General features: G+C 40.1%; 1 protein-coding gene across 2 annotated transcripts; it reads right to left on the bottom strand.

Annotated features, from left to right (window-relative positions):
* Positions 1 to 404: 404 nt before the first annotated feature.
* On the bottom strand, positions 405 to 12813 carry CUNH9orf64 (chromosome unknown C9orf64 homolog). Of its 2 annotated transcripts, none has more exons than XM_029911724.1 (5): positions 12684 to 12813; positions 12055 to 12398; positions 10709 to 10968; positions 3371 to 3566; positions 405 to 928 (listed from the first exon to the last, which is right to left on the bottom strand). In XM_029911724.1, exons 2-5 carry the CDS (start codon positions 12389 to 12391, stop codon positions 696 to 698), a joined length of 1026 nt encoding a protein of 341 aa, XP_029767584.1. In that variant the 5' UTR covers positions 12392 to 12398; positions 12684 to 12813; the 3' UTR covers positions 405 to 695. The 2 variants fall into 2 exon arrangements, with proteins under 2 accessions (XP_029767584.1, XP_024051837.2); XM_024196069.3 differs by having other exon boundaries at positions 12055 to 12401; positions 12684 to 12812.
* Positions 12814 to 14132: the final 1319 nt, after the last annotated feature.

A 14132-nucleotide genomic window follows, 5' to 3' on the forward strand; every position in this document is an offset into this window, starting at 1 on the left:
TTGAGAAAAGACGACTGAGGGGGAACCAGATAAAGTCTTCAAATATGTTAAGGGCTGTTATAAAGAGGACGGTGATCAATTGTTTTCAATGTGAGCTGAAGGTCAGATAAGAAGCTATGGTCTAAATCTGAAGCAAGGGAGATTTAAGGATAGCTTTCTATGTATAAGGATAATTAAGCTCTGGAATAGACTTCCAAGGGAGGTTGCAGAATTCCCATCATTGGAGCTTTTTAAGAAAAGGTTGGACAAACTCCTGTCAGGACTGGTCTAGGTTTACCTGGTCCTGCCTGAGTGCAGGGGACCGGACCTGATGACCTCTCAACTCAACATCTCTTCCAGCCCTGTTTGTCTATGAAAATGCAGTTATGTTGTTTAAGATTCACAACGCAAATTAGATCAATTAATTGAATATTTACTGAATCAAGTGATCCAACTTTATTAAAGTTTGATTATATAAATCCAGATGTCTTATGCTTGAAATAAAACTAATTATTTATTGAATACAAAAAATAGGCTTTCCCTGAATGTGAATTCTATGGAGTACTAATACACAACTGCAGTGATGGATAAAGTGTTAATATATCAGAGAATAGGTATTTAACTTACTGCTGAATGCACCAAGTCAGTATATAAAAAGCTGCAAATTAAGTAACAAATCTGCATGATGCATCAGTGAGAGATCTATAAAATTGGTGTTAGTAGTATATGCAACGTACACGATGAATTGGAATTTCTTTCATATCTTCCCTGTGATCCCGGGCATAGTCCCATAGATAATAATCAAGAAGAACTGCATTGATTCTTTCACTCATGTTTTGTCCCTTCTTCTTATAAAGTTCCAGCAGGTGATCACAAATCAATCCACAACACCAAATAGAACCACCTCGGATCTCCACTTCTTGTTTATCTCCAGACTGGAACATTATTCCTATAGAACAGAGTAGAGAGCACTCCAATTAATGTTCAGTGGAACAGAAGACAGGAGTCACAGATGTTATACACTTTCTCTTTAAGCTACATATAGTTAAATATAAACCAGAGTTACAGATTTAATATACTGCACTATAAATAATAATAAAAAAAATCAGCCTGTGCATTTTCTAGAGTTTTCATTTTGTTTTTCTGTGTATATTTATGAGTTGCTGCATTGTTAAACTCCCATCTACTGAGAAGTATGTCCTATATATTTTAGTTATTTCTAAAATACAGCAGTAGGTGGCCGCAGATGAGGGAAGGGTTGATATATGGGCAAATCCAGATACTACAGCACTATTCAAAGTCAGGAAAGCTGCACACATTTATGAATACACCTTACTCCTGTTCTTGCAATTCCAGTCCTTGTCAGTCTCTTGTCAGAAAAAGATAATTACATATCCACCATTGTATGGCAACAGAATCTGATTATATCACCCTAGCACTAGAAGACCACAAGACTCTTAAGCTCCTGTGGTTTAAAACAGAATTCAAATCTGTTTTCCAAAAAACTAGTGAACAAATCCACTGTGTCATATAATTCCTCATCTTTTTTTGTCATTGGGGAAGATATAAGACAGGCACACTGTTTTGCATGTAGATGATATTGCAGTTTCTCATTTTCTCCGTTAACTTTTTCTTTTTTAAACAAAGTAACATTTATATTTTAGAAGAGTTAATCTACTCCTTTTGAACAGCTCATTAACTGAACAGAAGGCTATTTTAATCTAAAAAGGATTTAACAGCTAAAACAGAATAATCCAGAAAATAAAGGTTTTGTCCTGAAACATTATGCGGTGGGACTGTAGTTCATCCCATTATTTTGATGTCCTTTACCTCTCCGCAGTGCCCGCAAAAATGGAACTGTAGCCTTTAGTTTGTATTTGATGCTGCCAGTCAATAATGAAAAATTTGTGAACACTGAAACCAGGACATCACAGGAGAGCAACATTGGGTACATGAATAAAGTGCAATGCACTGTATTCAGATTTTCAATGAGGAGGATTGTTTGCTCTGAAAGACTTGCTAAAGGGAAGAAAACACAAATTTGGAAGACTGGGAGCTGCTTTCTTTGAAGTAAGTGATTGGTATAATTAAGAAGACAGGGAAGTGTAGATTTAATAAATGAACTATTGTTTATAATGTCTTGATATTGGATTTACCCTACTGCCAGGCAGTATTGTTTCATCAGAGAGATGAACGAACAGCCAAAAATTACCCAAAATTAAGTACAGAGTAAAGTGGTTAAGCCAAAGATAGGCTACAGGTTTTAATGAGAAAAGTAAAATAAACAAATGAAAAAAATCTAGAGACAAATCCCATTTCTACTATTAGTTGTTTTACTGTTAACATGCACAGGAAAATGGAAACAAACATCAATAAATAAAAACACAATATGGAAGCTGTATTTGTTGGATATAAGTGTGCTATCATGTATTGACAAAACACATCACTGATTAGAATAGAGGTAGTTGGACATGAATAAAGGACTGCCAGATGTAAAGGGAGCCATTTATTCTAATGGCTACAATAGCTAGGCCTTTACTATGACTCCAGAGAGAATTTGCTTACATGGTCTTCAGAATTTCACTTCATGTGGATAGGTTTACATAAATAACTAACAAAATAACTTTATGTTTCTATATTACTGTTCTTTTCACACACACAGTAGCTGTTAGCAGTTCGAGGTAAATGATTGTGTTGGAGAATAATATGCTTCCACAACTGTCCACACCCTTTTGTTTTTTCAAGTTCAGGAAGAAGGTAGGTACAACTATTAGGAACTCACTAAGAGTATGTTTACACTACAATTAAAAACCTGTGGCTGGCCCATGCCAGCTGACTCAGACTCACGGAGCTTGGGCTAAGGGGCTGTTTAATTACAGTATAGACATTCAAGCTTGGGCTGGAGCTCCAACCTGAGTTTGAATGTCTACACCGCAATTAAACAGCTCCTTAGCCCAAGCCATGTGAGCCAGAGTCAGCTGGCATGGGCCAGCTGCAGGTGTCTAACTGCAACATAGACATACCCTAAGCCACAAACTGGCAGCTATAACCTTGTTGAAAATGACACCAGCCCAACAGAAGCTCAGTATACCAGTTCAACTGGTATACATCCTTTTAAATCCAGCCTTAGTAGTGTTTAATCCAAATAAATGTACAGTTTAATATTTATATATGATGAAAAGGATGACGGGGCGGTCTTCTCATCCCCAATCTTTAGAGCATGTACTTTCCCACCCTCTCCCCATCATTGGATGATAACTCTGCATATCAAAAGGAAAAAAAAACCTCTCATACCTCTTTCATAGAGGCTAAATAATCTCTACGCTACAAAATATTCATAAATGCTGATAAACACCACAAACACACTTGATGCAATAAAGGAGTTGCAAACCTTCATGGAGTTTCCTCATCAGTTCATCAGAATATCTCATTGCTCCCAGGTGAACAAGGACTTGAGGGATCCTATAGTCAGCAAATATAGTCAGACTAGAAATGTCACCGAAGCAGCCATCTCCTTTCCCTTCCAATGCGCTCCAGGTATCAGCCACTAGTATTTGTGCTCGTTTATAAAAAGACACCTTTTTACCCTGACAGACAAGAAAACAACTGTTTAGGCATCTGAGAGATGCAAGTATTCAGAGACTTCATTTTGTTAAAGGAAACAATCATTATGCTTACTCAACTAAGGATGGCTGCCCCCCTCTATGTTTAAAGAAATACTAATCTTAGAATCTTATGTTTCATTCAAATGCAACTCAAAGTATAGCCTGTTCCATGTAAGGAAGTAATACTTTGTATTTATAGCAACAATTTCCAGCACTTAACTTTTCAAAAGAAAGAAATTAAAGCAAAGCTGGACTGTGATAGTACAGCCGAGTCACAGCATACGCGCATTTAACTTACGCGAATTCAAGTATACGCGCTCGGCAAAAAAAAACGAACAACAACAAGATACCTGTACATAGTGCGGGCGATTCCACCCAATGAGCGTATGCCCCAGAGTGAGCGTGAGATGGGAGACGTGAATCTGCTGTTCCCTCAGGTCAGTCTCAGTTCCTGCGTGCCTCTCATAGTGTGAGCATCTCACCGCGCTGAGTGTGATTCTAGTGTTTAAAGATACGTATTTTTTGTACAACATGGCCCCTAAACGCCAACTACTTCATCTGGTGCTCAACCGAAGAAACAGTGATCTGTTCCAAAGCTGGAGGAAAAACTGGCTGTGTTGGACTTACTGAGAGACGGTATGTCGGTCTCCAACGTGGCGCGTAAATATGGCCACAACGAATCTAGCATCCGTGCCATCAAGCTGTGGCATCAAGTGCTCCAATAACTGCTAAGGTGACGAGCCAGGTGCGTGATAAGACTTTAGTGAAGACTGAAAAGGCATTAAACTTATGGCTGGAAGACATGAACTGTAAACGTGTGCCTATCGATGGCAATACGTTGCGAGAAAAGGCTCTTAGCCTCTACGCACTGTTCAAACCTCCTGCTGAAGAGGGACAGCCTTCTGATGAGAAGGAATTCAAAGCCAGTCAAGGTTGGCTTAACGGTTTTAGGAACCGCTTCAACCTCAAAAACATGCAGACTACTGGTGAAGCTGCATCTGCCAATGAAGAAGCAGCAAAAGCCTACCCCGAACAATTAAAGAAAATCATAGAAGAAAAGGGCTATCTTCCAGAACAAGTTTTTAATGCTGATGAGACTGGGCTCTTCTGGAAAAAAATGCCCAACCGCACTTACATTTTGAAATCAGAAAGACAAGCCCCTGGCTTCAAAGCAGCTGAAGACCGTGTGACTGTTGTTTTGTGGCAATGCAGCTGGGCATTTAATAAAACCAGGCTTGCTCTATTGTGTGCTGGCAATCAAATAAAAAGGCTTGGGTGACGGCAGCATTATTTCTGGATTAGTTCCACAAGTGTTTCATTCCGGAGGTCAAGTTGTACCTCGAAGAGAAAGGACTTGACTTTAAAGTGTTGCTGATTGTAGACAATGCTCCTGGCAACCCTGCGGCACTCCGGTTTGCACATAACGTTGAAGTCGTCTTTCTCCCCCGCAATACCACCTCCATCCTCTCGACCAAGGCGTGATTAGCTGTTTCAAGGCTACGTACACGAGGCTTACGTTCTCATGGATACGTAGCGCTATGGATGCTGATCCCAGTCTTAATGTGATGGAGTGTTGGAAGTCCTTCAACATTGCTGATTGCATCACTTATATTAAACAGGCAATGGATGCAATCAAGCCTGAAACAGTCAATGCATGTTGGCGAAACCTATGGAAAGAATGTGTGAATGATTTTAAGGGTTTCCCCACCATTGACAAAGAAGTGAAACGCATTGTTCAGGTGGCCAAGGCAAGTGGGTGGTGATGGCTTCATCGAGATCCTTGAGGAAGAAATTGAACAATTAATTGAGCGCCATAGAGAAACATTGACTAACAAAGAGTTAGAGGAACTGATAAAATGGTCTACAGAAGACGAAGATGATGACAACGAACAGGAAGAGCCAGCAAGTTGGAATCTTCATAAATTTGCTGAAGTGTTCCAAGCAGCGAAACACTTGAATGATTTAATTTCTGAATACGATCCCTCTATAGAACGAAGCCTCAAAATCACACATAGTATTACGGATGATTTGAGACCGTATCTCTTGAGCAGCTCAAGAGACAACAGCGACAGTTGCCGATCACCATGTTTTTCAAGGAAAAACAACCAGCAGCAGATGAACCTACGCAATCAACTTCTTGAGCGGAACCAGAACCAACCACTTCGTCTGCAACTCGCTCTCCGTCACCAAAGCTCTCCGACACCTCTGTCTCCTGGATCGACATCAAACCCTGATGACCCCCCCCCTGTAATTAAAAATACCGTACTGTAAAATTATATTGTGCATATGTACTATATATTGTATATTACTGTAGATATACATATTATTGTACAGGGTTGTATACACAAAATCATGTACAGTATGCTGTACTTTATGGGCGATTTAAGGGATTTTCAAGGGTAATTTTGACTATACGTGATTTTCGCCTTACTTTAGAACCTAATCCCCACGTAAGATGCGACTCCACTGTAGTTTTCATGCCCTGGCATGCATGCACTTTTATCCTTCCCAAAACGCTACCAGAGTGACCCCATCTCCCTCTAAGCCTCCATAACTTGTCTGTTGGACAGAGTGGAATTAGCTAGGGTTGTTGGTGGCAGTTTCCAGGAAGAAGCATATATCTTCAGGGAAATAGTGTTACCATTTGAACTGCTTTCTCAGATTGTTTCGGAGGGAAGTTGGGCCAACTATCAGTTTTGGCAGTGGGACTCCATTGAAGGATTGGATGGTGATCCCTCCTCCCCAATGAAAAGAGGAAAAAACAGCTGGAACCATCAGAACCCTTACTAATTCTGACCGACCAATAGATCTCATCTTGAGAGTCAGACAGAGGCCTAAGTACCATGTTACCAATGCTAGTTGCTGCTAACAAAGCAGTGTATTGAGCATGTAAGGTATGATAATGCTTCTAGTATCAAATCAGAGAAAAGGTGGATTGTTAGGGAGTGAGGATTTTATAGTTCCAGAATGTTGTACGCAAGGGATATATATCATTCATGGGTCACTGCTTGGAAAGGATTCCATGGTTTAACTGGCAGGCATAAGACTCCTGCAGTGTGAATCTCAAAATTCTGGGACACATTTCAAGTACAGCAGTGATTTTGAGTACAACAGTGATTCACAAGTAATATGTCTCTGGTCCCCACTTCAGCGCTTGCTTAATTGTGGCCAAGAACAGCAACTAATTTTTTTTTTGTTTTTTGGGGAGGGGAGGGGGGAGCACACGGGGGGGGGGGGGAAGAGAGGGAGGGCAGTCTATTAATATTGTTAAGGGTACAAACAAAACAAAAAGACTTTTTTGGTTTGTAATTTGCCTTTAAGATCATAAGGCCAACAGGGACTCTGATTTCTGTAATTTTAGTAACAAAGCGTCTCGTATGTAGTACCTTTTGTGAAACTTATCCTCACAGAGTTGGGGACATCTTGTTTTAGTTGTAAAAATTCCCCTTGAAAAATCAGAGCATGACTGAGAAAAGCTGAAGCCTATTTTGCTTATACTTTTTAATACGAATGTGTGACACTAATACACATTACATTTTTGTTCCTAAGTGTTATTAGGGAAATTTGATTTGTTTTCAGATTCCTCCTCTACCCAACTTCAGTTTCTGCTACTTCCTGATCCTGTATCATGTCATGGTCCTGCCTTGTGACACCTCAGTCTTCTACCATGGAAGCACTGTTGAGAACGTGCAAACTGGGACTGTCTCTCAACTGCTAGCACTGATTTTGTTACAACTAGGGTATAAATTTGGCCAGCAGTGTTTCATCCATCTTCAGAACATATAGCTGTCTGGCAAAAAACAGGAAGATAGGCCATGCACTAGTGCAATAAACTTTGATCATATAAATGTTTATGGTGCAACATCAGCATTTGTGACTGATTTTCATTCTGCAGTTTGTTTGCAGCTGCTATTTATAATGCAAGACTCATTAAGCATTCAGGCTCTTGAGAAGGTTACATAAACACATTTTGCCATTCCGCAGATAAGAAGCATATTCTGCTTATCACTTTCCAGTAAAGTGTTTATCTTTTAATCAAACATGTATTTGCTGGAAGGAGGAAAAATATGCTTTGAACTGTTTAACGTGAACAGCATAGTAAGTTCAGAAATTAGTTAGGGTGGATTTATTGTAGAATATAGGCCCACCTTAGATTTGGATGAACTATGATTTTAAATTGAGTTGGGATATTAGCATGAGCAACAGATCCAACACAAATGACCAAAAAGAATAAGACCGTGAGAAAGAAGAGTTGTTGTGTTAAACGTGTAGTGACCCTTCTGCGGCAACACTGTGACATGATCCTATTCTGGCCTATCTCGGAGTGAAGCTGGATCGCACGCTAACCTTCCATAACCATCTGAAGAAGGTAATTGCCAAGACGAAGACAAGGGTCAACCGGGTCCAGAAACTGGCAAGCACAAGCTGGCGAGCATCACCATCAGTGCTAGACACATAAGTCCTTGTGTACTCTGTAGCTGAGTACTGTGCACTGGTATAGACCAGAAGTAGTGATACTCAACTTGTTGCTGTCCAATTGAACACTGCAATGCGGTGCATCACTGGAACCCGCAAGTTGACCCCAACATCTTAGCTGCCAATGCTGTTGCACATTGCTCCCCCATCAATTTGCTCCAATGCCACAACCCTTCAGGAATTCCAGAGGACCATGGAAAATGAAGTCTTCCCATCCCCCAGGACCTTAACACCATTTCTCACCAGCGCTTGAGGTTGCATAAGCACTTTTGGACCCAGGCATTTAAGCTTCAATAGTGTGATTTCAACCCTGATGAAGCTTGGAAAGCAGAATGGAATTCATAAGATGTCACAAATAAATGCCTTGTGAAAGACCCAATGCAGAAGATCCCTGGTTTGATCTCCCACAAAATTCATGGGCAACCAAAACCACATCTGCAGAAACCATGGAAGATGTGGATACTTGCTGTACAAATGGAAAATTAAAGACTCTCCAGTGTGCGACTGGGGTCACCCAGAACAGACCATGGAACATATAACAACTCAATGCCCGATTCACAAATATGAAGGAGGCATCGTAGCAATACACTCTGCTACACCAGATGCAACAATCTGGCTTAGCAATCTAAATGTAAAGATGTTGCTCTACATTTACATCAGCCATATGAAGAAGAAATAGTGACTCTTCAAATACTAGTGCTATCTTATTTAAGATTCAGGCGAAATAACAGAAATAAAACACGGTTAATTGGGTACCAGGTGCAGTAAATAATCAGTTATAAAAGAAACTCCATCTGGCCTTTGCCAATTATTGGACCTTAGCTATTACATCACTTATTTGTTAAAAGGTATAATAAAGGAAACTCTTAAAGGGTTCATTGCTAATACCTGCCTGACCATGCTGGAGCTAACCAATATGGAACTAAGCACCGTTCGGTTTAGGCCATTTGTAAGTATCTTGATCAAATGCTTATAAAATGTTTTGTTACTGTTTGGAAGTAGTAAATTACTTATTATTTAGGCTTTTTAGACATGATATTTATACAGTTGATTCTAAATATTTGGTTGATTTAATAAAGGAATTTATGATTAAATTAATATCATGGTAATACCCTGCATAAATAATAATAATTCAAACTCATCTGAACTGTTTCCCATACAGAAGACATCTTATTTCTCAGTAGGAAGCCACACAAAGAAATAAAATAACCTCGCCTACTGAAGACCAGCTAGGGAAAAATTAACAATCAATTATAAATACCATTCTGCACTTTATTGGCTTGCTTCCTCTTTGCATGTTGTCAGTATGCTTTAGGTTCAAGTTAAGATGTTCAAAAAAGGTATCTTGAAAAGACCACCTATTATCACTAATGCTCGTGCAGGTCTTCTTCATGTGTGGTGTGAAAGTGGAGTGCTAGTATAGACAGGACTAAACACAGTGAAGCTCACTTGCTCTGACACCCGGGACAGAATATGCTAGTACAGACCAAGCTCCAGTATAGACAGGAGATGCCAACAAATGAAGCAAAAACTGACTAGACCCAATTTCCTGAAAGGCAGCCCTGTAGAGATTATGTACGAGCAGAAGTATAACATTATGGGTTCATTCTATTTTATATTCATCTATGTAACACCCACTGAAATCAACAGGAGTCATGGGGCAGATCCCCAATTGGTGTAAATTGTTATACTCCATTAAAAGTAAAAGTTTCTTCAGTGGCTGCTGAAACCCTTAAAAAATGGGGAGAAGGGAAGAAAAAAAAATCTGGAGACAGATAAAAGGAAAAATAAAGTTAGTGGGAGCAGAATATGAACTTTCAGCTACTGGAATCATCTCTTCCTGTGTGTTTATATAGATCCTGGTACAATGGGGCCCTGATTTGACTGGGAACCCTGTCACTCCTATGATACAAAAAAACAAAACAACAAGAGTGGTGAAGAGGAAACAAACAAGGGAAAAAAGAAAAAAGAAAAAAAAAAAACCAACAACTGTGCACTTTTACTCAGAAGTGTATATCATCCACAAGGAATGCATCACTGACTAGTACAGGAATTATTTATCAGTGCAAGTAATTATGGAAGTCCCTACTGGGTTTTAAGGAGCACGAAAGCTTTAGTTAAGCAAGTGATTTTTAAGTAATTCTTGTAATTTTGTTATCTATTGTTAGCTTTATAAACAAAATACAATTTTACCACATCTTAAAAATTAAATTATTTTTTAAAAACAAAGTTCCCTATATTACTAATGATTACATATTATTAAAAACCCATTAAAAATATCAGATTTAGTGAAAAGCAAATGCTGTTTGCTTTTTACCCCAGAGAAACATCAGTAAAAATTGAATAGTCAATTTCACTTTCAGGTTCTCAAGCACTAACACCCTAATATAATGTTTGGATAGCAAACATAGCAGAAGAATTGTTACCATTGAAATTCAAAAATAAAAAGATTTCATGGCAATATTTCTGTTAGCCTTTGATTTTATAGAAGCTTATTTTCACAAAAATCTCAATTCTGGGCAAAAATCTGACCTGTTGTCATTTAAAAAAAAAAAGTTTTCATGGACAGCCTAACAATAGTTTTGGGGTACACTCAGTAATAAGTGAGCTCTTTTTAAGTTCAAAATTCCCCAGCAGAACTAACTTACCTTAAATGTAGCCTCATCTCTGTAAGAAGGAAAATTCTCTACTACTATACGCAGTAGTTTCTGAGCACTTTTCTCACTCATTTTAACACAGGTGACGAAAGAGCCTCCAAACTTCTCAAGCAGAATTGTCCCCGTTTCATTCAGAATACGATGTCTCTCTTCAATCAAAGGCATGGGGACATCTGTGTCAGAGCGAAATACATGTCTAACCTGCTCAAGTGTCATAGTGGCGTAATATGCAGCACTGGTAATAGGTATTCCTTCAGAAAAATAAAAACAAAACCTTTTAGAATGTCATGTTATATAGGCATTTGCGAAATAATACACTTAGGATTGGAACAGTTATATTACAGCTGTACACTAGAAAGTTATGTTCACAAATTAAGATGAAGCAAGTATTCAGTCAACTGTTCATTTAAAACCAAACTTGAGACAATGCTTTATTATGTCTGTAGACTCCTATAGATAACAGCTCCCAATAGCAAGTCATCATTGTACATTTCTTCTCTTTTTTCTGTATCTTTCCCCATTTCTACGTCTTCAATACTTAATTTGATGTTCAAATAATATCCCATGCAAATATCAGCACCCAATTCTTACTCCTATTTTTACTTTAATTGCCAGTCATTCTGAATCCACATAAAATATCCTTATAGCTTTCCCCTTATTTGTATGCACTCATTGTGGTTTCTTCATAAAGACATTTAACTAGACCCACACTGAGAATTTTTGGCCACACCTTCACCATTGGTCTAGCGCTCCTTCAGTGATAGCAACTGTGGAAGCACCAGCCTACACCAGGTACAGGTGTTTCTATTACTGTGGTTTCTAGACTTGCTGGAGCTGCATTGGTGTTAGATTAAAAGGAGAAAATTCCCTAAAATTCTCAGTGAAGACAAGGTTTATTTGTTAATCACAAAAATATAAATTAATTTTAAAAAGTATGTACCTGAAATAACAGGAGTCATGTATGCATATAACTACAGAATTGTCAAAAGTATAGTTTATCAGAAAAAAATATAACCCGAGACAGAAATTGTTTTGCATATATATATATATATATGATTAAGTAGTTTACTTTATTTTCTATAAGAATGGGTATCATTAGAGCCCTTCTAGTTCATCTCATGTGAACTTAATAGGACTACCCAGGTATACTAAGCTGCTCACCTCCATGTATTTGCAGGGTCAGGGGGTAAATTTGAAACTGACTCTGAGACAGTTTTGAATTTCCTCCTTCCCCCATCATAATGATAACGGGGTATGTAGATTTTTAGTTTAATAAGCAACTCAACCATATAGCAGCCATGCAGTTCCACTACAATTCAGAGTAATTATGTACTAACCATCATCAAGTGCTCTGTTGATTGCAGCACAAAGAGACCAGTAACCACTGTACATCTTGCCTCTGTACTTCACCAGACACTTACGGTCTTTGTGTTCAGACCAAAAGGAAAAGTTAAGGGTATCTGCAAGAAATACCCAATTCACTGCATCATCACTAACTGCTTGAGGGTTCAGCTCGTGAAGAGATTTCCAGCCAGCCAAACTGAACTCTTTTGCTGAGACTTTGTCAAACAGAGCCTCTGCAACTTTCCTCACTCCCTCTTCTTCAACGAGCACGTCTTGGCTGTTCTCGGCTATGAACTTGGCAGAGTCTTTAGGGGACAGGAACGCTTCCATAGCTCTCCTTCTAGTGAGGGAAAGAAAAACATTCAGAGCCATCCTCTGCGGTACTCAGAGAGCACGAGGTGACCCAGGGGACTGACAGGGCCCAGCACGAACAGGGCCATCATTAGATCCATACATCACCCAGGTCTCGCGGTAGGTCGCCCCGCCCCTTGCACATGGTTAGCTACAGGCCGCCACCACAGCACTTCTCTCCGCAGAACGTGCCGGGAAAAGAGAAAAAGTAACGCCCCCACCGGGCGGGCGCTGCTGCAGCGGGGACAAGCGTCCCCGGCTCTCTGCTTACCTGGGCAGGTGCGCGGGCGCTTCGCAAGGAGGGCTCGGCACAGCAAGCGTCAGAACGGTGAGGATACCAGGCGGAACGAGAAGCAGTAGCAGCGCATAGCCCGCCCCTTCCGCCCTTCTTCCAGCCGTCACATCTTCAGCCGCCAATGAGAACTTGCCTCATTTGCATAATAGCGGCGAGACGCCAGGAAGACGGTGAGCGCCAGCTTCCGAGCTAAGCCACGGACTGCACGAAAGAGCCGTTTACCGGAGTGGGGGCTCAGCAGATTCGATCAGAGGGTGGTGAGGCGCTAACTCCGCCTTAGACTCTTTATGGCGCTTCTGCCAAATTCTTTCCCTCTCGGTGACTCCTGGTCCAATGAGGAGAGAGGCCAGCTGCTGATTTGGGGGTAAGGGAGAATGCAGGGAAGGCGGAAAAAGGCAGTTCCGATGGAATTATATTGCAGCGCGGATAATGAGTTGCTTGCAGTGATTTGAACACAGAACGCACCATGCTTTATTTTGAAGTGTTACACACCTACAACAGGCTTAAGGAAAGTGAACAAAATACCAGGTCACGTTCCCCCATAGAAGCCGTTTGTTAGCCTCTGGTAGTCAGAAAGACACAAGACACTATGCTCTATAACTCAAAGCCTTTAAATCATGCTTTGAGGATGTTCTGTGTCTATTACAGGAAAAGATGGGTGAGATTCTGTAACCTGCAACATGCAAGTCACTCTAGCCCAGTTCTCAAAGTTCATTGCATCCTGACCCCTTTCAGACAATAAAGTCACTACATGGGGGGGGGGGGGGGGGGGGGGGAGAGAGAAAAGAAGAGAGGGTAGAGTACAGGGTTTAGCTTCAGCCTTGGGTCCCAGCAAGTCTAATGCTGGCCCTGGCAACCCCAGTAAAATGGGGTCCCAACCCAGTTTGAGAATCACTGGTCTAGCTGAAAATGGTCCCATCTGCCCTCAAAAGCTAATGATTGTAACACCGGTTTCAGGCTTATTTACACTGTATTGTGAAATGGTCTTTACAGTCATGCTAAAATAGTCCCCATTTTATAAAATACAATTGGACACTACTGCCATTCCATGCACAATAAGTACCAGCAACCCCATATATTCTTTTCAGTGGAACACTACTTACTTGCAGCATTAAGACAGACCCAAAGCATTGAGTTGGATACATATACCTTACATCCATAGGTATTTCTCCTGCAAGAACACAACAGCAATAGAAGCAGCACAGTTCACATATGAAGGGATTCATTTTTGCAGTGTTCTTTTCCCCAGACACTGAGAACTCACTCAAATGAAAATAAATGAAATGGAGACAGCATAATAATTCAAAGGGCTAGATTAGCCAACTGGCTTTCTTTGTACCATTGCTAGAAGTCTAGATTTAATTCAGTTTATATGGAAAAACGTGTGCCACTAAACATTGTCCTATAGAGAGCAGGCTAACTGTA

The sequence above is a fragment of the Terrapene carolina genome, unplaced genomic scaffold (genome assembly GCF_002925995.2).
Source record: "Terrapene carolina triunguis isolate 2854851 unplaced genomic scaffold, T_m_triunguis-2.0 Scaffold113, whole genome shotgun sequence".
Classification (NCBI taxonomy): domain Eukaryota; kingdom Metazoa; phylum Chordata; order Testudines; family Emydidae; genus Terrapene; species Terrapene triunguis.

Excerpts from the sequence above, each read along its gene's own strand:
- CUNH9orf64 (XM_029911724.1), bottom strand. The coding sequence starts at position 12,391 with ATGGAAGCGTTCCTGTCCCCTAAAGACTCTGCCAAGTTCATAGCCGAG. Across the intron at positions 10,969-12,054 it reads CAACAGAGCACTTGATGATG|GAATACCTATTACCAGTGCT; the intron begins GTTAGTACATAA and ends ATTTTTCTGAAG. Across the intron at positions 3,567-10,708 it reads GAGATGAGGCTACATTTAAG|GGTAAAAAGGTGTCTTTTTA; the intron begins GTAAGTTAGTTC and ends CTTGTCTGTCAG.